This window comes from Saccopteryx leptura, chromosome 2 (genome assembly GCF_036850995.1).
Source record: "Saccopteryx leptura isolate mSacLep1 chromosome 2, mSacLep1_pri_phased_curated, whole genome shotgun sequence".
Lineage (NCBI taxonomy): Eukaryota > Metazoa > Chordata > Mammalia > Chiroptera > Emballonuridae > Saccopteryx > Saccopteryx leptura.
The window spans coordinates 335,630,568-335,655,821 of record NC_089504.1 but is presented as its reverse complement, the minus strand read 5'-3'; the positions used below and the strand labels follow the sequence as shown (position 1 = coordinate 335,655,821).

The following is a 25,254-nucleotide window of genomic DNA, read 5'->3' as shown; positions in this document are numbered from 1 at the left end:
TGTTCTACCTAGGGAGCTCTTTCCTAATTGTGTTTATTCCCTCCCCTGTACCATTCAACTGGGGATCAAGAGTCACCTCCTGTGCGCTCTCCCCCTGGGGGCGGACCTAGGCCTTTCCCTTCTCCCTCTCCTTCCACAGGTGTGCATCAGCAGCGTGTTGTGGACTAACCCCTGAGCCTGTCTCCAAGGCCCCCTTTTCTCCAACTCTCCAGAGTCAAAGCAGCCCTGCCTAGGGTCTCTCTTATTGCTTCTTCTATCTTAAACCCTTTCTTGTCTCACTGGTCCAGCTTTAATAAATGTACTCTCAAAATCAAAAACAAAAACAGAAAAGACCTCTTTAGGGAAGCTTTCCTTCTTAGGCCCCTTTCCCTACTCCTTTACTCAGCACCAGCTCCAGTGCAATCACTGGCACATGAGATGATGAAACACACAGGGTTGCACTAGGAGGACTTGGCTCCCTTCATTGCTCTAGCTACCCCTCCCCCACTTCCCACTGAGCCTGTGATCAACCTCAGGCAACAGTAAAACCCAGTGCCTTGGAGAGGCCTCAGGTTGGGAGAGTTCCCTCCGACCCCTCAACACCCCTCACCTCATCGTAGAATATACAGGCATGTTTCCCGGACACGTAGTTACAGTGACCATAGTTTGTAAGGCACACGTCCATGTCTGCTCCTGCAAGGTGGCAGTAATGGAGGAAAAGACAGGCAGAAAACAGATTGTAAGGTTATGTGTGGGGGAGGGCAGGGGGCAGGGAGTTAGCTTCTGGGCAGGCACTAGAGACTTTGAGGGACAGGTATTTCAGGGGCCCCTCCTTGACTTTTGAACTAAAGCTGATGTCTTTTCTAACCCCTTGCTGAAGTGCAGTTGTCTCTGCCAGCTGATTTGTTTTTGCACATGTGGCTGCTGCACAGAAGGGACTAGTGAGCTACGGAAGAGGACGGGATATTTCCATGAGAGTACAACATGAGGTGCAGGACCTATAAATCATATCACCTGAAAGAAAGGGAAATGTCTAGGCTAAGGGCCAGACATCTGTCTGTCCCTCTGTATAAGACAGAGGGCTAACTAAAGCTCAGGTATATGTGAGCCCTATAACTTTTTCCAATACCTCTAGGGACAAAGTATTTGTTCTCTCTTTGGGTATTTCCTTGCAGTGTTTTTATTGATTGATTGATTGATTTTAGAGAGAGAGGAAGGGATAGTACGAGGGAGAGAGAAAGGAAGAGAAACATCGACTTGTTGTTCTACTTATTTACGCATTCTTTGGTTGATTCTTGTAGGTGCCCTGACTGAGGATTGAACCACAGCCTTGATGTATTGGGACAGTGCTCTACCAACTGAGCTACCCGGCCACGGGGCCTTGCAGTGTTTTAAATGCCTCATTGAGTAGCAGTCAAGAGCTATCACCTTCCCTGATGCTATACTGGGTACAAAGCAAAAGGGCCTGAGACAGAGAAGACAAGCAACTGTTAGTCTTCCTTCTTAGTCCCTCTGGCTGAGACACTGATTAGGTTAAACCAGTCAGACTGGAGAGGGTGTCCCTTGCCCCTTTCTAGCCTCTGAGGGTAAGGATGTTAGTCTCTAGGGCTGAACAGATTTAGCACCTCTTCCAGCTGACTCACCTGTCCCGATGTAGAGGGTTCGATAGCACATGTTCACAGATCCTCCCAACCCTAAGAGAGGGTAGAACACAGCTCGGGCCTGTACCTCCTTTTTTTGCACTGCAAGACAAACACAGGGATAGGATCATTCAAAAAGTCAGAACTAGGCATTCAAACACAAACCAACAGATGTGTATCCATCCCCAGCATTAACAGAACCTGGATCTTTGGCTCATGGCCTGAAGAGTATCATCCCACCTTGCCTGACCAACCGGTGGCGCACTGAATAGAGCGTCAGACTGGGATGCGGAAGGACCCAGGTTCAAGGACCCAGGTTCAAGACCCTGAGGTCGCCAGCTTGAGCACGGGCTCATCTGGCTTGAGCAAAAAGCTCACCGGCTTGGACCCAAGGTCGCTGGCTCGAGCAAGGGGTTACTCGGTCTGCTGAAGGCCCGTGGTCAAGGCACATATGAGAAAGTAATCAATGAACAACTAAGGTGTCGCAACGAAAAACTGATGATTGATGCTTCTCATCTCTCTATGTTCCTGTGTCTGTCCCTATCTACACCTCTCTCTGACTCTCTCTCTGTCCCTGTAAAAAAAAAAAAAATTAAAAAAAAAATTATGTAATCTTTCCAAACTCCCAACTGACACTGGGCTACTTCAAATTGAGGCTCTCTCTCCACATCCACAGCATTTATCATATGGGGTCAAGAGGCATCAGAGCTTTGATGATAACCAAAGAATTTAAGGATGATGGTGCCTTAAGCTTTTGGCTGCTGGTTGGTTTGTCAGGAATATACTAACTGGAACTACAGGAAGGCTATGCAAAAAAAGAAGGCACAGGCTAGTGTTTCTCAAACTTTGAGGTGCATATAAATTGCCTGGATATCTTGTTAAAATGCTGATTATGATGTTGTATGGCTGGAGTGGGGCTCAGGATCCACATTTTTTTCAAGTTCTCACTTTTTTTGATCTGGGGACTGTATTCTTAACAGCTAATGCTCAAAAGGATACCCTATGCAGAGTTAAGCTCTTTAGAACTTCCAGAAGTTAGACCAACTTATTTTGGTGCTCACCTTTTGGGAAACCCTCCTAACTTGAATATTTGAAAGCAATTGATTAGAAAAAACTACATGTATCCAAAGACACTCATAGCTGCTTTATGTGTTTCAAAGTGGACAGGTATGAGAGAAAGTTACAGTGTACTTCCTGGAGTCTGAGCTGAAAGCTGTGGGTGCCATCTTGTTCTTGATTTCTGAGAAAAGAAACCATGGTGCTTTATTACGCCCATTAAAGGCATCACATGGAGGATTAATATATTTAAAGCTGAAGTCTCCATGGAGGGGAGCTGGCCATTCACACAGAGAGGAGATCAGATGGCGTGGTGTGGTAGGTGTGCATGCATACCTTCTGTGTGGTGCCCTCCAGAAACCAGTGGATGTGTCCCGACACTGCCTGGTGAAGTTTGGACCCGGGAGGGGAAAAGCTGATGTATTCTCTGCAAGGCCAGAAACTTGATCAGCTTCTCGTCCAGCATATTTATCTCGATTTCTATTAACCAAAGATAAAGATTAAAAAGCAGCTGAGGAGGAAATGGAATGTAGAAGTAGGCTAGGGTCACGGAACAAATAACTCTAAAATCCAGCCAAGTGCTTTTTTTCAAATAGCACAAAGTACAAAGTGGCACAATGATCTGGGTCTGGGCATCTCACTAGTCATTTTCAGGGAGAGACAGGCCCCAATGCAGCCTGTGCAGGCGCTTCACAGTTGGGTACTGGATTTTAGGTAGAGTGGTCCTAGAAAGAGAGAGCAAGATAAACCACTTGCCTGTGTGAGGGAGGGCCTGGATGTCTGACACTGGGGCTTCGATTTCTACCCACCCTCTGTTTACAAAGATTGAGATGTGCCCTGGTTCTCCTTGAATTTGGGAGCGAGATTCCTCCTGGTTTTATTCTGCAAGTCCAGGTGATCTGCCTGTGGTGATTTTCTTCTCTTCTCACTGGTCAGATGGGCTCTGTTCTCCCTTCATCTTTGAATATGTGTATGTGCATAAAGCAGAGAGAGGAGAAGGGGCTTTCTTTCCTACACCACTCCCCTCACCCTCAGAGATCAGGCATCCCTATCCCCCACTGTTTAATTTTTAAATGTATTTATTGATTTTTTTGAGAGAGGAGGAGGGGGGGAAAGAGGAAGAGGGAGAGAATTCATTTGTTCCATTTATGTATGCATTCACTGGTTGATTTTTGTACAGGCCCTGACCAGGAATCGAACCTGCAACCTTGGTATCAGGATGATGGTCTATCCTTGGTCGGTAAACTGTGGCTCGTGAGCCACATGCAGCTCTTTGGCCCCTTGAGTGTGGTGGCTCTTCCACAAAATACCACGTACAGGTGCTACCTCGATAAGGAATGTACCTACCTATATATAATTTAAGTTTAAAAAATTTGGCTCTCAAAAGAAATTTCAATTGTTGTACTGTTGATATTTGGCTCTGCTGACTAATGAGTTTGCTGACCACTGGACTCTAACCAACTGAGCTCCCCTGCCAGGGCTTCTTCTGTCTCTTATTTTTTTTTTTTTGTATTTTTCTGAAGCTGGAAACGGGGAGAGACAGTCAGACAGACTCCCGCATGCGCCCGACCGGGATCCACCCGGCACGCCCACCAGGGGGCGATGCTCTGCCCCTCCAGGGGCGTAGCTCTGTTGCCACCAGAGCCACTCCAGCGCCTGGGGCAGAGGCCAAGGAGCCATCCCCAGCGCCCGGGCCATCTTTGCTCCAATGGAGCCTCGCTGTGGGAGGGGAAGAGAGAGACAGAGAGGAAGGAGAGGTGGAGGGGTGGAGAAGCAGATGGGCGCTTCTCCTGTGTGCCCTGGCCGGGAATCGAACCCGGGACTTCTGCATGCCAAGCCGACGCTCTACCACTGAGCCAACCGGCCAGGGCCCTGTCTCTTATTTTTAATGAGCTAAATGCTGTGTAGGGACATCACCTTTATCACAGCAGCTGGTGGCAGTGCAGTAGCTCACTCAGTGACTCACCTCCATTGATGTCCATAAATGCTCGAAGTGAGTTGGTGAGGTCCACCATGGCAGTAGAGTTGGCTGGGAAAGAGGGTACGGTTAAAGCGTTTCCTATGGATAACGTGCCGGGGCTGACCTTGCCATCTGGGGATGGAGCAGGAAAACTGTTACTTACATCGCCTGAGGGAAACTCACCGGTCCAATCCCCCCACTGCTGAGACAGGCCTGGATTTCATACCCAAGGTGATATTCCCTTCTTGATTCTCTCCCCATAGGCTCTGGAACTTCTAGAGCTAAAAACGTGTGGTGAGGAAGGGCAGATGGAACCACAATGCACCCGGGGATGCAAGAGTCTCCAAAGCACTGAGAACCAGTGATATCTACTGCTCTGGGGACCATGTTGGGGTACAGTCATTCTCTGGGTCATGACTACTTCCCTGCTACATCTACTCATTAAAATCAGTGCTGCCTGCCCCTGTAACTCCCACCTACTGAAATCTGGCCTACAAGGTGCAAAAATCTATCTGGGTTGGTATTAAGAGATAAACAGACAAGTAAAAAGCCTGAGGAGAGGGGCCATCCTGGGATCAGGGGCCCCCATGCAGAGAAGTCACAGTCACCCTATTACCAAGACACCAGCTGACTAAGGAGGCGAGCTTCAGTTCAGACAGGAGAGACCACTGGTTCAGATGCTGGGGTCAGCAACCTCAAGGTCCTGAGTGCTGAATGGAGATAGCTGACAGCAAGCCCACACTAGGCCAAGTATGGCATGTGGCCAGAGGGCAAGCTTTTGGGCCAGAACCACCTCTAATGGGCATCCTATTCTGCAGCTCTTCTGAAGGCAGTGTTGCTTTCTAGCCCTGCTTTCCCTGACGTGAATGTTCCTTCATATAATCTGGCTCTGAGAGTCTGGATCAGGTGTGGATCATGGAACACTGAGGCCATCACCCAGAGCCTCAGCTGATCACAGTGGTTCCGGAGCACATGCTGCCTACCTCTAGGGTGATGGAACAATACAGGCAGAAGACTAGGCCTGGAAGGTGTGGGAAGGTGGAATCAGGAGACCCAGGCTGTAGTTCCAATTCTGCCACTGACTTGGTAGATCACCTTAAAGAAATCACTTAAGCTTTCAGACCAATAAAATGAAGACAAGTAAACGTGCTTTCTCTCTATCACAGGAATGGGGGGGGGGGAGGACAAATAATACAGAGATCAAAAACCTCTGTAATAGTCACAGAGATGTGTTTTTTGAAGGTTAGGTCTTATTTGCTAGGAAGATCATAAAATTACTCCAAATCACCCTAAGGCTGAGCAGTACTCACCTGTTGGTGGCGCTGGTGAGCAGAATCGTTGGTTGGCTCCGGTGGCCAAGATACCGTCTCCTGCTGCTTGAGGGGGAGTGAGCACCCGGGTGGCATTTGGGGGTGAGCCCAGTGGCCTTGAATCTGTCAACGGAGGTCCTATCTGTGATTGAACAGTCTTTCTTTGCAAAGTGCTGGTGTTCTCGATGCTGGCACAAGAGCTGGGAATGGAAGGGGGCAGGCTTGGGACAGGAACCAAACTCCTCTGGGGGCAAGAGCTGGGGCCAGTGGCATTCTCTGTCTTCACAATGATGCCGACGGTGTGGTTCTGAAGACCCCCAGCTGCTGGTGGCGTGAGGGGCCGGGGCCAGCCTTGCCGGTGTGAGAGGCCTGGTAGGGGGGTGTTGGCGCCTGGAAGTCGCCGAGGGTCCGTGGAATCAGTGGAGCTGTTATAGAGGTGTGGGCCATTGGCTTTCACCTCTGTGTTCACTGGCCCGTTGGCAGTCCCACAGGGGACTTTCTTGGATTTTTCCGCACAAGAACTGCAGCTGATGTCCTCTAGGGCTGGGGGTTGGTGGGGTGGAGAGCAGCTCAGGGAATTCTGGGTGCTAATCCCTGAGGGGCAGGACAAGGGACAGTGGGAAGGTGTAGGTGCCTTGTCAGCTGTTTGCAGGGAGGTGGTGATTGAGCTGTCAGTCACAATAATAGGCTTAATATCAGCCTTCTCTGTCTGTTCAGAGTCCCAATGCGAAGGCATCTGCTTAGCAGATAAATGTTTCAATATGCTGCACTGGAGCGCAACAACACTACAGAGCCACTGTAATGGAAGGAGAGGAGAGGAGAGGAGGGTAAGAGGCCTGGGAGGCGCTAGTCCTTGCTGCCACAGCGGCCAGGGCTACAGCAGAGCTGATAAACACTGCTTCCGAGGTCCCATCGCGAATGCCCAGAAAGGGTGTGCTTGACTCCTGATAGGATTCCATTTCCATTCCCAAGCAAGACTTGTTGGTATACTCAGCAGACAACACCCTGGTCAGCAGAGCTTGGGATTCCTGTTCTGGTTCTGCCCCTAAGGCTCACCTTGTGACCAATATTCAGCAAGTACCCTAAGCATTGGCTGTGTGTCCAGCACTATCACCTAGCCTCTCTATGGGTCTCCTGAACTCTTTCTACAAGACAGTTTTCCCATCTCACAGCACACTGGGAGACCGATGGAGAGAAGCAGACCGGTTGACTCTGTAGTTCTTACTTGCCTCAAGATCTGAGCCAGAGGTTCTCCCTGAAATATTCAACTCCTGGGGGGTAAGGTGGGAGTGTAGAAGATGGGGATGGGAATAACACTGAGGCTACTTCCAATAACAGCTGCAGTGAGATGGAAGATTAGATTTGGAATCCCAGCCCTGCCTTCACTCACCTCTTGCTGCTCTGCTTGGGTGGCTAAGTGCTCAGAGTTCAAAAGGTGCATCTGTGATTCCTCAGAGATCCCATTGCAGATCAGCTCCCCGTCCCGGATGGCCGCGGGTGCAATGAGTGGGGGTGGAAACTGGTACTGAGATTTTATAGCATCGGGAACCTGTTTAGGACAGATAGAAGAAGAAAGGAGAGGGAAATAGTGCCAATATGGCCAACTGATTACATTCTGACCATGCTCTTCTGTCTTTGGTGCTGACGCCCAAGTAATCATCATCCACTTGGGAGTTCACTGAAGACAACGTGGCTTGATGGGATTCAACTGCTCTGTGCCACCATCTCTTTGCCTGACACATATACACACTAGTCACACTAGAAGGCACAGAAGTGGAAGGAGCAGACATGCCCCCCACTTTTCTTCATTAAAGTCTGAGGTCTAAAAAAGCCAGAAATTATTGCATGTTGCCTTCTGCTTTGGTCTGAAAAATGGAAGACTGACATCAAAAAAGACTCTTGGCGCCTGACCTGTGGTGGCGCAGTGGATAAAGCGTCGACCTGGAAATGCTAAGGTCGCCGGTTTGAAACCCTGGGCTTGCCTGGTCAAGGCACATATGGGAGTTGATGCTTCCAGCTCCTCCCCCTTCTCTCTCTCTGTCTCTCTCCTCTCTCTCTCTCCTCTCTAAAATGAATAAATAAAATAAAATAAAAATATTAAAAAAAAAAAGACTCTTGGCCCTGGCCAGTAGACTCAGCGGTAGAGCGTCGGCCCAGTGTGTGGAAGTCCCAGTTCGATTACTAGCCAGGGCACACAGGAAAAGCGCCCATCTGCTTCTCCACCCCTCCCCCTCTCCTTCCTCTCTGTCTCTCTCTTCCCCTTCTGCAGCCAAGGCTCCACTAGAGCAAAGTTGGCTTGGGTGCCGAGGATGGCTCCATGGCCTCCACCTCAGGTGCTAGAATGGCTCTCGTTGCAATGGAGCAATGCCCCAGATGGGCAGAACATCGCTCCCTAGTGGGCTTGCCGGGTGGATCCTGGCCAGGCACATGCAGGAGTATCTCTGCCTCCCTGCTTCTCAGTTCAGAAAAATACAAAAAATGGTGGGGTGGGGGGCTCTTATTAGTTAGGGTCAAGTTTGGGAGGCAACAATAGCTAAGAGATAAAAAGTTAAATGAGGTCACATTCATGGTAGAAACACTAAGCATGAGGCCTGGCTCTAGATAAGCACTAAATCAATGCCAGTTTTTTTCAACCATTCATTCATGACTCATGAAACAAAGACATTTTGTTGCACAGACAGAAGACACACTCTGAATCACACCATATAAGAATGAAAGAGCCACACAAGCAAGGAATCATTCATACATTCAACCAATATATATTGAGCAGATCCTGAGTTTGGGCACTGTGCCAAGTCCTAGAGATCCAGAGATGAACAAAACTTAAGCCTTGCCTTCAAGGAGCTCACAGTCTAAGTAGGGGAGATAAACACAGAAACATTTTAGAATAAAGGCATGTCTAGTTATAAAAAACATGGAGAAGAGTGTTCATTTCTATCTGGGGGAGAGGTGCTTGGGATTAGAGGAGATTTTACAGGAAGGCAGTATTTGAAACTTGGACATTAAGAAGGAACTTCTTTGCAGACCAAGGGGAAACAGGGTAGCAGAGCAGCACATAAGGCAGAGACATAACAGTACCTAGTAGATTTGGGAAACATTTGGAGAATCGAAAGATTTGGTGACCAGGTCCTTAGGGAAGATAAGGGAAGAAAATCTGAAAATGGTTTTCTCTCTGTAGTCCAAGTATAAAATACTTTTCAGGCAATTTATGCCCTTGAATTTTCTTCAAGAATAGGGAAAACATTTTTAAAGGGAGTATAATAGCCTGACCAGGCGGTGGCACAGTCAATAGAGCGTTGCTCTAGTATGCTGAGGACCCAGGTTTGAATCCCCAAAGTTGCCAGCTTGAGCGCAGGCTCACCAATTTGAGTGTGGTGTCATAGACATGACCCCATGGTCACTGGCTTGAGCCCAAAGGTCACTGGTTTGAAGCCAGGGATCACTGGCTCAGCTGGAGCCCCCACTGGCCCCGGCAAGGCACATATGAGAAAGCAATCAATGAACAACTAAAGTGCCACAACTACGAGTTAATGCTTCTCATCTCCCTTCCTGTCTGTCTGTCTCTCTCATTGGGGGGGAGGGGGAGCATCATAAAATGACAGGATGCCTGGCCTGTGGTGATGCAGTGGCTAGATCATTGACCTGGAATGCTGAGATTGTTGGTTCAGAACCCTGGGCTTGCCCAGTCAAGGCACATACAACAAACATGCAATGAACAACTAAAATGAAGCAACTATGAGTTGATTCCTCTCAATCCCCCCTCTCCTCTCTGTAAAATTAATAGTCTTAAAAAAATGAAATAAAAAAATATAATGACAGGATTTTATGAAGGTCTTCTGGCCTGTTCATTTCAGTAGACAGGCTTTCTTCCATATCTACATGGTGAATAACAGTCTAGATTTCTTTTAAACTAAGGTATCAGGCATGCCACCTTTAATATACTCTACCCCCACTGAAAACACCTTAATTTAATTTTGGAACACTGGTGCTTCCATTGAAGTATAAATATTTATACAGTTAAGAAAGAGTTTGTTATCCAATTTTCAACAGTTGACATCTTGCTGGCGCTGACACCCACTGGAAGTGATGGGAATGGTGTGATTTTAAAGTATGGCTGCCACCAAGTGGCCATATTTAGGAATTGCGGATTTACATCAGCACATAGAACAGTCTGTTGGATTATTTAAAACGAGAAAACTCCCAATTTATATATAGGTACATAATGGGCTCTCTAGGTTAAATAAATGAGAGGACTGAATGGTTTATGAGAAATGGCTTCAATGCCCCCAAATGCTCTTCAACGAAGAAAATTTTCCTGTCAATCTTTGTGGATACACTTTAGCAACTGTCAAGTACATATATTAACAGCAGCCTGGAAGAAGGTTTAACTTTCTTTTAGATATTTTCCTCTTAAGTTCCTCAGCTGGAATAGTTCCTCACTTCCACATTGCCCTCTGCTTCAACACCCTCACCTTCACTCACCAGACAGCTCTGGGAAAGGGGCCATTTAAAAGGAACAGATGGCAAGAATGCCAGGAGAGAAGCATGACAGCAGAGCACATCTAAATTTGGTGGAAGGGGCTAAAGGGCATTTATCCTCAGGAGAACTAAAGACTTGCAGTTTGAAGGCCTGCTTTGGGGTTTGGCCTTCATAATCCTGACCACCCTCCGCAAGTGCTAAAATGGCCAGTCATATTCATTATTTGCTGAGATACCACAAACAAGTATCTGTAAAAGTGGGACCATGACCCTCTGTCTGTCCCATGAAGGCCATCAGAAACCATCATCCTGCCTGAACCAGGTTGTGACTCACCTTCAAGCTTCTCCTTTTGACCGACTGGAGCACGCGGCGGTTAGGAGGGTGCTTCTTGTGAATTCGGTTCAGGAAGTCCACTTTGACGACATGCTGTGAAATGGTGTCCTGAAAACGGTCAAACACCTGGCACCGATTACTCAGCGTCATATTCTTCTGGTTCAGCTAGGAACACAGTAGAAACAGTCCTGCAGTGAACCTCAAAAGGCATCCCTCTCCTAACTATTCTCTAGGTTAAACGGGCCTAATGGGGTTGTCTGTCGGGTTGGTATGTAAACTCTCCTGTCAGAGGGCTGGACTTTCTCCCTCAGCCCTCCAGCAAGGGAAAACTGGTATGTCCCTATTCCCCTAGAGGTTCAGGGCGGGGTTAGGGAGGAGCAGGAAATAGGGAATTAGCCAAGAAGTGCCCTTCCAAATTCAGCCTCTGACAGTCTTCTGTCCAGCTCAAACCACTTTGTCAGTGTTCCCTAACAGAGTACAGGCTTCTGAGGAGATGCAGGCCTTGGCCCTCAAGAGACCCAGACTCCATTCGTAGCAAGAGACTCTCCCATAGGATGCAGGACTGTTTCCCATATAGCACAGGAGTTTTTGGCTGACACAGCTGGAATCAGCACCAGAATCCTGTGTGTCCTGCCCCATTCCTCCTCCATGGTACCAGGGAGCATTAGCAAATCCATCTGTTCTATCAGAGCAAACCATCTTGTTCTATAATAGGAGGCTGAAAGCCTGGGGCTGCTTTCAGAGGCCAAAGGGAAGAATGAAAGAAGTTTGTGCAGCAGCATATATAAACTATGCCACATTCTTTTTCTATATCTAGTCTCTCCTACACTTTAATTCAAAAGGAAAGATGTGTGGCAGCACCCTAATCAGTAAATTAGAAAAACCCCTCAGTGGCTAATAAAAATATTACATAATTTCTCATCTGCTGGAAAGGTGCTCTTTAAGATTCATATTTGGGCAACTACTCATGGTTGCTTTTTTTTTGTTGTTCAGTAGGAGGCAAAGCAAGATACTCACTCTAAGCCTCAGAGAGAAGCTTCCTCCTAGATAAACCTTTCTGAGCAGCATTAGTCAAATGAAGGGGGAAAAGCAACTATTTTATTTTATGTGTGCAAGTCTACAACTGAGATTCCTCTCAGTGTAAAGTGGGAGCACACTCTCATGCTGAGGGCCAACAGTGATTCCATGGTTATCACCATTTGACAGGCGATGTCTTATGCAATAACATTTTTAATTTGGAAAGTCTATTCTTATGAAGGAGCTGCTTCTCCTGAAGCCCTCTCCTATTTGATTTGGTGACTATTCTAAGTGCCTGTAAGGAAATGTCTTAAAACCTCCTTTGGAAATAGCAAACTATGAATATAAATGCAATGATAAGGTGATTGTAAAGAATTAAATAAGAGAAGGAAAAGAGCCTCATTTGGTGCCTAGGACAGATCAGGGGTTCAATAAATGGTTGACTGTTTGGAATATCACTTCCATGTCAATTCTCTGGAATTATTGGACAGTAGCTAATTCCTGTGATATAAGAATAAATACTGCCTGACTAGGCGGTGGCGCAGTGAATAGAGCGTCGGACTGGGATGCGGAGGACCCAAGTTCGAGACCCTGAGGTAGCCAGCTTGAGTGTGGCCTCATCTGGTTTGAGCAAAGCTCACCAGCTTGGACCCAAGGTCGCTGGCTTGAGCAAGGGGTCACTTGGTCTGCTGTAGTCCCACGGTCAAGGCATATATGAAAAAGCAATTAATGAACAACTAAGGTGTTGCAATGAAAAACTGATTGATGCTTCTCATCTCTCTCTGTTCCTGTCTGTCTGTCCCTATCTATCCCTCTCTCTGACTCTCTCCCTGTCTCTGAAAAAATAAAAATTAAAAATAAAATAAAGTGGTTCCATTTATTAAATAAATAAAAAAAAGAATAAACACTTTAGAATTTTTTTAGTTTGTTTCCTCTAAAAACAAGAGGCAGGAAAATATGGAAGCAACTACTATGGGAGCATTTATTTCCATAAGGTTGGATCTAATTTACCCCATTTAAGGATCTACCATCAACTGCTTAAATCATTGTGGAAGAAAATTATTCATGAACAGCCTAGTGCTAGTAGGTTAAGTCTGCCTGTACAGCTAAACAAGGCATTTGTAAGGAAAGGCAAAATGCACAGCTGAGCCATGTCAAAATAATTGGAATTGAGTAGATGGTCTGAAGAAACCAGCATCTGAAAGATTATAGTGAATTCTAGTACAAAGCTGATCTTACTATGCTTTCTATTGAATCAGTCCAGGCTCCAGCTGGACTGAAGGGACACCTCTGTGCTTACCACCACATGTTCAATATGATTCGGACACATCCATCTGCCCAGGGGCATGGCAGTGAGTGGTGGCTCGAGGCAGTCCATATGGAACAGGAGGGGGCAATAGTCACACTGGATGAGAGGGGCCACGCGACAGCTCCTGCAAAAAAAAGAGATGTAGGCCATTTCTGTGGCAAGATGGGAAAATTCAAACCACCTCTGCATTGTGGAACAAGTTCCCCTCCTTAATCCTAACAGCGCTCTCACATGTCCTCCTCTCCCAATGATTCAGTTACATTCACGATTAGGAAGATGGATGAAGTTGGGGGCGACCACCAGGCTCTCCATTATTCTCTCTTCTAAGAAGACTGTGTTTTGTCAGGAAGTGAATGTTTACTTGGAGTATAGCTAAAGTGGCTGTCAGAGCATGAATGATCAATGTTCAGTACCCAGTGAGGGAAGATAGCCAACTCTACTCTGATCTTTCTACTATTTCTTAAAAGAAAGAAACTACTTCATTTAAAAAAAAATTTTATTAGCAAACTTTCTAAAGTCTACCACATTAAGAATTTTTTCTTCTGCATGAAGCACTCAGAAAATCTGACAACCATAGAGAGTTGTGCTGGGAAAATGATTTTGTAATGTATTCATGTAACCATAATTAAAGGGAGGGGGCTTAAGCAGATGCCAATTATGATTCGTAATTATGATATTCCTTGGGTCCTCAAGATGCATTGGAGCCACAATTTGGGCCTGGCTCAGAGCTCTGCTGCTCTGGTATCTAGTCCCCTAGAGCTTTTGCTGTGGAACATTTCTTTTTCATATTTTTTCTCTTGTTATCCTGCTCTTCTAACACATCTAAACAACAAATCCATCTTCAGTAACTGAAACAGCTGGTTCCAGTCAGTGAAGAGATCCTATCTGAAGGAAACCAGTGTACCAGGGGAGCTATAACTGGGACAACCTAGAGCTAGAGGCTTTTGGAAGTCATTGCGTCTAATGCATATGAGCTACCATGAATCCTATATTACTTTTAAACTCACTTTAGTGATTTAAAAATTATTTGCTGCTTCTAGAGACTTGTGTCTCTGCTGGCCAGAATTCTTCCTGATAGCTAGTCTAAATATCTCAGACTTCAGTTTAACTTCAACTCCTCTTGTTCTAGCCTCTATAAACACAGTTTACAGTACTTTGGTACTGTGATTCTTCAGGGAATTTATTGTTAAGACATTCAAGGCTCTGATCAATTAGTCACCCAGTCTCTCTGCTCTCACATCATCAAAATATAAGTGATCTAAATTTAGCAAACAGTTTAAGAGTGTGATGGAAAAGACAGACAAAACACCCTCCCCCCCCCACATTACTTGCTGAATATGAAGAATAGCCCCTTAGGATGGAAGAAACATACCTATTACACGTGAAGCAGACTTTGACTGGTAAGGGAACAAGACCATTGTGATCTAACTCATGCTGTGTCTTCTTAACATTTTTCCCTGTGGTTTCCTCCTTTCTTCTTCTCTTGCTAGAACCTAGAAGAGAAATTGGTGGTGCTGAACTATCTTTAGGTGCAGAATTTCTGGCCTGAGATATGGAAACAATTTAGTGAAAGGAAGAGATCTCAGTAAAAGCATGTGCTCTAGACACAGATCTCTTTCTGAGGCCCCCTAGGCTGGCTTCAAGTGAGAAAAAGAATTAGAAGGAAGATTGAGACATAAGTCAAAACTTTGATCAGAAGTCACTTGTTCTGTGGCAGAAACATATCGAAATGTTTGCAAACATAAAGTGGTCAGAAGCCTAGGTTAGATGCTTGCAACCTAAGAAATAGGTCAAAAAGCCTATTCAATGGAGTGGCTGAGGAAAAGACCACAATGTCACTGTATTTTAACAGAAATCAGAAAAACTTTGATCCTCTATGTGCCAATTTTACTTTCTCTGAAAGAGGAAAATAAGATCTATAAGCTTTATGGGATTCAGTAGAAGCCATGACTTGATTAAAAAAATATATGGGAGTTGATGCTTCCAGCTCCTCCCCCTTCTCTCTCTCTGTCTCTCTCTCCTCTCTGTCTCTCTCTCTCTTTCCCTCTCTCTCTCCTCTCTAAAAATGAATATATTTAAAAAAAAAAAAGAATTTATAAAAAAAAAAGCCTGACCTGTGGTGGCGCAGTGGATAAAGTGTCGACCTGGAAATGCTGAGGTCGCCGGTTCAAAACCCTGGGCTTGCCTGGTCAAGGCACATATGGGAGTTGATGCTTCCAGCTCCTCCCCCTTCTCTCTGTCTCTCTCTCCTCTTTGTCTCTCTCTCTCTTTCCCTCTCTCTCTCCTCTCTAAAAATGAATAAATTAAAAAAAAAAGAATTTATAAAAAAATAAAAGAGGGTAATTTGGTAATACCTATCAAAAATATAAATAAATAAATAAATAAATAAATAGTTTTTGACCCAGCAATTCTATTATTAAGAATTTATCGGGTCCTGGTCATTTGGCTCAGTGGTAGAGCATTGGCCCAGTGTGTGGATGTCCCAGGTTCGATTACCGGTCAGGGAACACAGGAGAAGCACCCATCTGCTTCTCCACCTCTCCCCCTTCCTCTCCTGCAGCCATGGCTCGACTGGAGCAAGTTGGCCCCAGTGCTGAGGATGGCTCCATGGTCTCCACCTCAGGCACTAAGAGCTCGGTTGAACCTGGGCAATGTCCCATATGGGCAGAGCATCGCCCCCTAGTGGGCTAGCCAGGTGGATCCTGGTTGGGGTGCATGCGGGAGTCTGTCTCTCTGCCTTCCCTCCTCTCACTGAATAATAATAAAAAAATATTTATCTTGGCAGTGGTGCAGTGGATAAGGTGTCAGCCTGGGATGCTGAGGACCCAAGTTTGAAACCCCACAGTTGCCAGCTTGAGCGCGGGATCATAGACATGACCCCATGGTCACTGGCTTGAGCTCAAAGGTCACTGGCAAGGGATCACTGGCTTGGCTGGAGCCCTGAGGCACATAAGAGAAAGCAATCAAAGAGTAACTAAGGTGCCACAACTATGAGTTGATGCTTCTCATCTCTTTCCCTTCCTCTTTTTCTTGTGCGCACCAGAAAAAAAAAAAAAAAAAAAAGGAACTTATCCTACAGATACACATTCACATGTACACAATGATGTATTTACAGAGTTATTGAAGCCCTATCTATAGAAACAAAAGATTACGAAAGCCTTGGCCAGGTGGCTTAGTGCAGAGAGTATCATTCCAGTGTACCGAAGCTGCGGGTTCATTCCCTAGTCAGGGGACATGGAAGCAACCAGGGAGTGCACAACAAAATGAAACAATGAGCTGATGCTTCTCTCTCTGTCTCTCTTTCTCTGCCTCCCTGCCCCCAAATCAATGGAAAAATAATTAGAAAAAGAGAAAAAAGAAAAAGAAAGCTTAGGAAAACCCCGAATGTCCATCAACAGGAAGTTAAATAAGTTATGGTACATCTATATAATAGATCATTATGCAATTATTAAGAGAAACTGAGAATGTCTATATTAATACAGAAAGATCTCTATATAGAGCACATTGTGAAGTAAAAAAAGCAAGGCGTAGAACAGTATATCAAGTACATTATTTTTTCCCCTTCTTTTCCAAGTGAGAGGAGGGGAAATAGACTCCCTACATGCACCCCGACCAGGATCCACCCAGCAACCCTCATCTGGGGCTGATGCTCTACCCATTTGTGGACATGCTCCCAACTGAGCTATTTTTAGTGCCTGAGATGGAAAGTCCATAGGGCCATTCTCAACGCCCAGGCCGAGGTGCTTGAACCAATTGAGCAATGGATGCAGGATGGGAAAAGAGAGAGAAAAAGAGATGAGAAGAGGGGTGGAGAAGTAGATGGTGGCTTCTCCTGTATGCCCTGTCCGGGAATCAAACCTGGAACAGCCACATGCTGGGCTGATGCTCTACCACTAAGCCCATTGGCCAGGGCCTCAAGTATACTATTTCAGGGGGGAAATAATGAGCATATATCCATATTTGCTTATATATGCACAAAGATCTTCTAGAAGGAGATACACAAGAACCAAAGAATGGTTATCTGTGAGAGGTGGGAAGGTGGTGACTTGGCAAATCGCAGACAGGAGTGGGAGGGAAATTTTTCACTGTAACCCTTTTTACATTTTTTGATTTTTGAACCACATGAGAGAGTGTGTGTGTGTGTGTGTGTGTGTGTGTGTGTGTGTGTAGTGATACTGGGGCCCTGACTGGATAGCTCAGTTGGCTAGAGCATCGTGCTGAAGCACAGAAGTTGTCAGTTCAATCCCCGGTCACGGCACATATAGGAACAGATCAATGTTCCTGTTGACTCTGTCTGTATCTCTCTCTCCTTTCCTCTCTCTCTAAAATCAATAAAATAAACATTAAAAGCCCTGGCCGGTTGGCTCAGCGGTAGAGCGTCGACCTAGCGTGCGGAGGACCCGGGTTCGATTCCGGCCAGGGCACATAGGAGAAGCGCCCATTTGCTTCTCCACCCCTCCGCCGCGCCTTCCTCTCTGTCTCTCTCTTCCCCTCCCGCAGCCAAAGCTCCATTGGAGCAAAGATGGCCCGGGCGCTGGGGATGGCTCTGTGGCCTCTGCCCCAGGCGCTAGAGTGGCTCTGGTCGCAACATGGCGACACCCAGGATGGGCAGAGCATCGCCCCCTGGTGGGCAGAGCGTCGCCCCATGGTGGGCGTGCTGGGTGGATCCCCGTCGGGCGCATGCGGGAGTCTGTCTGACTGTCTCTCCGTTTCCAGCTTCAGAAAAATGCAAAAAAAAAAAAAAAAAAAAAAAAACATTAAAAAGAAAGTGATACTGGGGCCCTGTCGGGTTGGCTCAGTGGTAGAGCGTTGGCTTGGTGTGTGGATGTACCGGGTTCGATTCCCAGTCAGGGCACACAGGAGAAGCACCGTTCTGCTTCTCCAACCCTCCCTTTCCCTGTTCCCCCTCCTCCCCTCCTCTCTCTTCACCTCACGCAACCATGGCTTGACTGGCTTGAGCACATAGGCCCCGGGAGCTGAGAATGGTTCTGTGGAGTGTCTGCCTTAGGTGCTAAAAATAGCTTGGTTGCAAGCCTGGCCCTAGATGGGGTTGCCAGGTGGATCTCGGTCAGGGTGCATGCGGGAGTCTATATATCTCCCCTCCTCTCACTTGGAAAAAAAGGAAAATAAACAAGAAAACAAACAACTCCCCCCAAAAAGTGATAGTGGGAAGAGTTTATAGAACATTGAAAAGCATTATAAAAGCTAAAACCTTTAGAAAGCTCTCCAAGAAGAACCAAGAACAGCATAAGATAGTGGCCACATAGACAGTGACCCCATAAGCAGCATTGCCTTTTGGCTGAACAATAATCCTCTGGGGAAGCTGGGGAAGGAGAGGAGATATAATGGTTTGGCTAACCTGGTAGTGCAGTGGTACAAGTCAGTTCATTGGGCAACTGGAATTGGGTGGGGTTTCGCTCCATGGCGGCGGCAATCAGCAGCTCAAAGGGCCGCCTTAGCTGGGGCTGCACATAGTCTGGCTCTGCTGCCACTGGCTCTTCATCCACATCAATGATGTCTTCATCAACGTCGTTCTGCTCAGAGGTCGGGGTCTCTGTGCTAGCATTGGATGTGGGTGTGCCAGGCCGGCTGGCTCTCCTCTCTAGGATCCGGGCATGGGCAATGGCCTTGAATTCAGTTTTGCTAGCTGATCTGTCCAACAAATCAGTGTCACTGCTGGGGGATGTAGTCCGTTTGCTGGATTTGTCCACCAGTCCATTAACATGGCCCAGCTCCTTTTTCTGCTCTCGTTTCTGTACAAATGAACAGGTGGGGCCCATCACAGAAAGTACCAAAACAGTGGATGCTACAAAGTCCTGTTAGACTACTAATCAAAATTATGAAACTTACAGACTCATTCACCTGGGGACTTAGAACACAGGTTTGTTAAAAGCTGAGAAAACTATAGCGAAAGTAAACTAAAGAAAACTACTGTAGGAGGGACTCACTAAAAAGCACAGGAAGTTAGAAACAATTATACACATTACACATCATTTCATCTAAGTCATCATATGATACACAATATCTCTATATAAAGTAGAGGGTAAAGGGATAAACAATACAGTGAGAATAAGCTCAGTGACAACGAGAACAGTGAGAACAACATAGCAAGAACCAACAGGATCACTGTAGTTTGACATGGAGCAATATCTTGACCTCCTCAATGGTTTTAAGAATTTTGCTCAAAATAAAGCCTGCAAAAGCAAAGGTAATGGGTTAAATCAGCAAGCAGAGTTCCCTGTCCAGGGAGACTGGGTGCTGGCCTAGAAGGTAACTGCACTACAAGGTGGAAGGGTGGTGAGTGAATGGTAGGGACTCAGCAATCATGGTGGCTTTCAATGTCTCAAGTTTAATTAGAATTCTAATATTGACACTTCTTTGAATGGGAAAGTGGAGAAATGAAAAAAGACTAGGCGTACTCAGTAGGACTAGATAACTGACACTACATTTTCCTCTAGGACTCCAAATAGAGTGGTCAAATGAAACTAACACTAGTTGCCAGTCAGGTGACCTGGGATCTTATCCCAGTTCTGCCACTGATTTCCTATGACCTTGGGTGACTGGCTGGTGGGTGGGAATTTCTCCATCTGTAATGGCAGTATAGTAAAACCTTTCTTCTCCTCTCAGGGATATGGTGACAATAAAAGAGGGTCATATATATAAAAGGATGGTTCTGAGTTAGGAGAATCTAACCTTCCCTAGGAATAGGACCTGAACATCACAGGTTGATGAGGCTCAGGAAATGTATCATTTCAATCCACTTCAGTGTAATTTTTGGAGGCCGAAGTGGGGAAGAGGTGATGGTAGTGGAAAAGATATATTTGGCTCTGGTAGGCAAAGAGGGCCATCTGAAAGCAGGTCAAGTGGCATTTCAGAAAAAGAATACTATGTTAGAAAAAGGCATACTGTAATACCCACAAAGTAGCTCTGCTTCTAGAAAAGTGATGAAGAAGTAATAGAGCTTTGGAGTGAGACAGAATTTTGTTCAAATTTTGGCTCTGTCGATTCCTTTTAGTCCTTGAGAAAGTTTTTCTGCATTTGTGAGCCTCAGCTTCTTCCTTTCTAAAATGAAGATATTACCACCAGGACCCACAGATGGCTATATGGATTAAATGAGATAACATATGTAAAATACCCAGCAGATGATGGGCACTAAATAAGTATTAGTTCCTTTTCTCTACCCTCTTTTCCTGGCTTCACATCTTTTCCCTCAGCCATTTCTAACTCTTCCATGTCCAGCTTCTTTGAGTGGCAAGTTTCTGAAAGCCTTTCTGGCTTGCAAGTATTTCTAACTGGCCCTGCTCTAATCTAATGAGGATGCACAAGAGATCTTGGCAAGTGAATAGGCTGGAGGACAGCTTGTTTGTAGATTTTAGGAGAACTCAAACTACAGCTGTACTTAGGTGGCTGAATTGGCCTTGGCTTGCTTTTTAATAGGAACCCTTGAACACACTGAAAAAATAATGTCTGCCTAACTGTTTACCTTCTTCTTAAAGGCTGAAAACTGTTACACATAAACCACAACCTCTGAATCATCTCATCCTGTTTCTGCAACCAAGGAAGTCATCATTCACAGTGATATCATGTTCAGAGGCTGGGAAAACAGAAGTGATGTCACAATAAAGGAAAGTTACTTGGTGTGTAATTAGTATGAGGGGAGGGCAGAGGGCAGCTTAAAATTTGCAGACAAACTGCAATCCACAGCCTATTAATTTGAGGATTGGTTGTTTTATAATCTGGGTGGTAACACACCTACTTCCTTTTTTGATAAGGGATAATGTAGCTTTTGCATAACACAGAAAATCTCTCAAAGTAGAAAATAATGTTCTCAAAGCCAGTACTGAATTATCAAAGTCAAAGGGAGGGGAGCTAAAGAGAAATTAGGGAACCTGGGGTACAAGGGGATTCAAAGTACCCCCCTCCCCAATAGACCTGGCTAAGCCTTTGGGCTTATTTGACTTGGGGTGAGGGAAATCCTTTTTTCATCAAGCTGGAGAAGCAGCCAGCTTTTTCTTGAGCCATTTTCAGCCATGGATATAGTTGCCACATTTAGGCAACTTACAGGCGGTCTACAAAGGGATCAGACTATTCCTATCACTAGTGAATTAACATGGCTTAGTAAATTAACACACCTCTTCTGCCCATTTCAGCAGCCTATGTTTGAATTTTAGGCCCTACTGGATTCCAAACAGTAACCATGAGGAGAATGTGGGTGATTTCAGGGCTGGAAGAGACAAGAAGAAGGGACAAAAATGCCTTCAGGGCCAGGCCATCTTAGTTTAAAATATCAATGCTCCAGATCCAGCACTCTGAGCAAAGCCTTCAGAAAGCAGCGTTATTTATTACCTTTCGACGAACAGTACACCGGTGACACATCCACTCCCCAGGAGGCAACATCTCTTCACTCAGTGGAGGGTTACTGCAGGGAAAAGACAAAGGCAAGACTAATTAACTAACCCTTTGAAGAAGCAGGAAAAAGCCTAGCTAGGTCTTGCACAAAGACGCCTGTCCCTCAACTCCTGTTTTGGCCAGTCCTACAGCACTGCTAGGGCTCTCTCATCCTTCAACATTCTTACTTGGGTCCTTGCTGGTTAGCTCAGTTAGAGCATCATCCTGAAACACCAAGGTTGTGGGTTCAATCCCTTGTAAGGGCACATATGGGAAACCACCAATGAATGCACATCTAAGTGGAACAACAAATGAATGCTTCTCTGTCTCTCTAAAATCAATAAATCAATCAATAAAATATGCGTTCTTGGCATAATTTACAGTAACCTAAAGAGTAAGCATCCCTTCCCACATCTCAGAGAAGCCAAATCCAGGGCTATTCACACTGGCCTTATAGGGATCATATATAAAGACTAGTTTGGAACCTAGTCATTTCCAAACTGCATCATGTTAATAAAATCACTGATAGGTCTTCTCCACTCTTTTCAGTCTGTTAGTTTAAGTAAAGGCCTCCCATCTGCTGTTCAAAGTCTTTTAAACATTGTCCCATTTCATCTTCGAGGCCTCTGTCAGGCATACTTCTTAGTCAAACTGAAGGCTTGCTATCTCTTCCTCTTGAACACTCTTCCCCTAGAAAGCCACGCCTATCAAAACCCTATTCATCTTGTAAGTCCTGCCTCAATCAGCCTATGGTAGATTAAAAATGGCTGCAAATTCTTTGGTACTCCTTCCATCCAAAAATAGTTCACAGGCCCTGGCCAGTTGGCTCAGCAGTAGAGCGTCAGCCTGGCGTGCGGGGGACCCGGGTTCGATTCCCGGCCAGGGCACATAGGAGAAGCGCCCATTTGCTTCTCCACCCCCCCTTCCTCTCTGTCTCTCTCTTCCCCTCCCGCAGCCAAGGCTCCATTGGAGCAGAGATGGCCCGGGCGCTGGGGATGGCTCCTTGGCCTCTGCCCCAGGCGCTAGAGTGGCTCTGGTCATGGCAGAGCGACGCCCTGTAGGGGGCAGAACATCGCCCCCTGGTGGGCAGAGCGTCGCCCTTGGTGGGCGTGCCAGGTGGATCCCGGTGGGGCGCATGCGGGAGTCTGTCTGACTGTCTCTCCCCGTTTCCAGCTTCAGAAAAATACAAAAAAAAAAAAAAGATAGTTCACTTCCTTCTCCTTGAATTGGCTTGTCTTATGTCTTGTTTTGATCAACAGAATGCAGCAGAGGTGACAATGTTGTAACTTCCAAGCTGGGTTCTTAAGAGATCTGCAGATTCCATTTTTTTTTTTTTTTTTTTTCCCTGAAGCTGGAAATGGGGAGAGACAGTCAGACAGACTCCTGCATGCGCCTGACTGGGATCCACCCGGCACGCCCACCAGGGGCGAAGCTCTGCCGAGACCAGAGCCACTCTTGCGCCTGGGGCAGAGGCCAAGGAGCCATCCCCAGCGCCCGGGCCATTTTATATACAGTTACAATGTTCTGTCTCAGAGGCCTGCTGTGCTGTGAGAGGCCACACAGTGGAGACTAAGGCACTCCAATTAACAGCTTCTGTTCAACTCAGGCCAACAGCCAGCACCACTACTGCTATGTGACTGTTATCTTGGACCATGCTAACTCAGTTGAACTTCCAAATGATGTAGTACCAAACACATAGAAGAGAAAAACCACCCAGCTGAGCCCAGTTAATACAAACTTGTGAGAGATAATAACTTAGTGTCTGTTTTAAGCCATGAAGTTTTGAGGTAGTTTGTCATACAATAATAGGTAACTGAGGACAGCTCTTCCATGTGTTCTTTTGGGACTATTCAGACATCTTAAACCCCTGACTACATGGTTTTAGTTCACTTTTGGCATTTTTCTTGCTTTCCTCTATGTGATAGTTCTCACTTATTTTATTAGCAAAATCAAGACAAGGATTGAAGCTCTTACCTCTCTGTTATCTTTCTAGGAGGTTGTATACACAGTAGTCACTCAGTAAGTCAATACTGGATCAAAGTTAGATCTGTTTAGGGCTAGCCTTACTGATTCTCCAGATCATTAATTTGCATTAAGGTTACATCAAGAGCCACATGAGACTGTTAAATCCTTAGGAGGGTCACATTTATGTGTATATAGCAGTTGTCCTCAAAGTGTGGTCTCCAGAGCAGCAGCATTATTTGAGAACTTATTAAAATGCCATTTCTGAGACCTCACTCCAGGCCCACTGAATCATAAATTCTGTGGGCAGGGCTTAGCAATTTATGTTTAACAAACCCTCCTGATGATTATGCTCAACACTAAAGTTTGAAAACCACTGCTATATAGAATAAGGCCACATTTATGCTTAAGAAATTCCTATATCTGGTTCCTGGATTTATGCACTCGGAATGGTAAGAAGGAAATTTTCCTTCAAAGAATATGGGAAAATACTAAAAGCAAACACAACGAACAAAAAACACTTGAGCCCTGGCCCACTGGCTCAGCAGCAGAGTGTCCGCTTGGCGCGTGGAAGCCCCAGGTTCAATTCTTGGTCAGGGCACACAGGAGAAACTGACCATCTGTTTCCCCACCCTTGCCACCTCTCTCTCTTCTCCTCCCACAGCCATAGCTTGAATAGTTCAAACAAAGTTGGCCCCAGGTGCTGAGGATGGCTCCATGGCCTTGCCTCAGGTGCTAAAATGGCTTAGTTGCAGAGCAACAGAGCAGCAGTCCAGACAGGCAGAGCATCACCTGGCAGAGGGCTTGCTGGGTGGATCCCATTGGGCACAGGCGGGAGTCTGTCTCTGCCTCCCCACCTCTTAATGAAAACAAAGCAAAGCAAAGCAAAGCAAAGCAAAGCAAAGCAAAGCAAAGCAAAACAAAACAGGCCCTGGCCGGTTGGCTCAGCGGTAGAGCGTCGGCCTGGTGTGCAGGGGACCCGGGTTCGATTCCTGGCCAGGGCACATAGGAGAAGCGCCCATTTGCTTCTCCACCCCCCCCTCCTTCCTCTCTGTCTCTCTCTTCCCCTCCCGCAGCCAAGGCTCCATTGGAGCAAAGATGGCCCGGGCGCTGGGGATGGTTCCTTGGCCTCTGCCCCAGGCGCTAGTGGCTCTGGTCGCGGCAGAGCGACGCCCCGGAGGGGCAGAGCATTGCCCCCTGGTGGGCGTGTCGGGTGGATCCCGGTCGAGCGCATGCGGGAGTCTGTCTGACTGTCTCTCCCCGTTTCCGGCTTCAGAAAAATACAAAGAAAAAAAAAAAAAAAACCAAAACAAAACACATGAAGGTTGAATATATAAGGGCTCTCCTTTAAGTCTAGGGCTCAATGCTATCCTGCTTTACTGTTTCTACATAAAACAGCACTGGGTTGGCAAATTTTCCTAGCTTCATACTTTGCTGGAGCCTTGAACATGCATGTCGAGATGTTGAGCAAGGCCTCACAACTCACTGCTCCCTTTCTTCCCTGTTTCCTTGGTGGAATCTCAGGAAGCAGAAAACTGGAGTCACACTGGCCTGTGGGATAGGTTTTCAAGCCCTGGAGGATCACAGGTGAATGTTACCTGTAAACCCTACCTTTGTTCTCTCCAATGTATTTCTGCATAGGCCACACCCAAACTAAAGAAATGCATGCATGTAATTTGCAAAGGCCTAAAGACTCTACTATATTTCAGCAGCTGTCATATTAAAATCAACCCTAAAAAGGCTATCACTTCTGATTCTGTTTTTCATCATTTCTTGTCATCTGCCCACTGGCTTTGCACCAAGATACTCTGTAATACATG

The 25,254-nt window shown here is 46.1% G+C and overlaps 1 protein-coding gene across 2 annotated transcripts in view; it reads right to left on the bottom strand.

Moving 5' to 3' along the window:
* PHF12 (PHD finger protein 12) overlaps positions 1-25,254 on the bottom strand; it is a 53,080-nt gene that overhangs the window by 1,829 nt on the left and 25,997 nt on the right. The window contains exons 3-13 of one of the 2 annotated variants that reach the window (XM_066363643.1): positions 21,431-21,503; positions 18,444-18,837; positions 14,457-14,577; positions 13,076-13,208; positions 10,759-10,923; positions 7,336-7,494; positions 5,946-6,741; positions 4,642-4,767; positions 3,012-3,155; positions 1,623-1,721; positions 590-672 (exon numbers count right to left, since the gene is read on the bottom strand). In XM_066363643.1, the coding sequence (XP_066219740.1) occupies positions 590-672; positions 1,623-1,721; positions 3,012-3,155; positions 4,642-4,767; positions 5,946-6,741; positions 7,336-7,494; positions 10,759-10,923; positions 13,076-13,208; positions 14,457-14,577; positions 18,444-18,837; positions 21,431-21,503 (2,293 nt within the window). The remainder of the gene's footprint in view (positions 1-589; positions 673-1,622; positions 1,722-3,011; positions 3,156-4,641; positions 4,768-5,945; positions 6,742-7,335; positions 7,495-10,758; positions 10,924-13,075; positions 13,209-14,456; positions 14,578-18,443; positions 18,838-21,430; positions 21,504-25,254) is intronic. The other variant, XM_066363644.1, reaches the window with a different exon arrangement.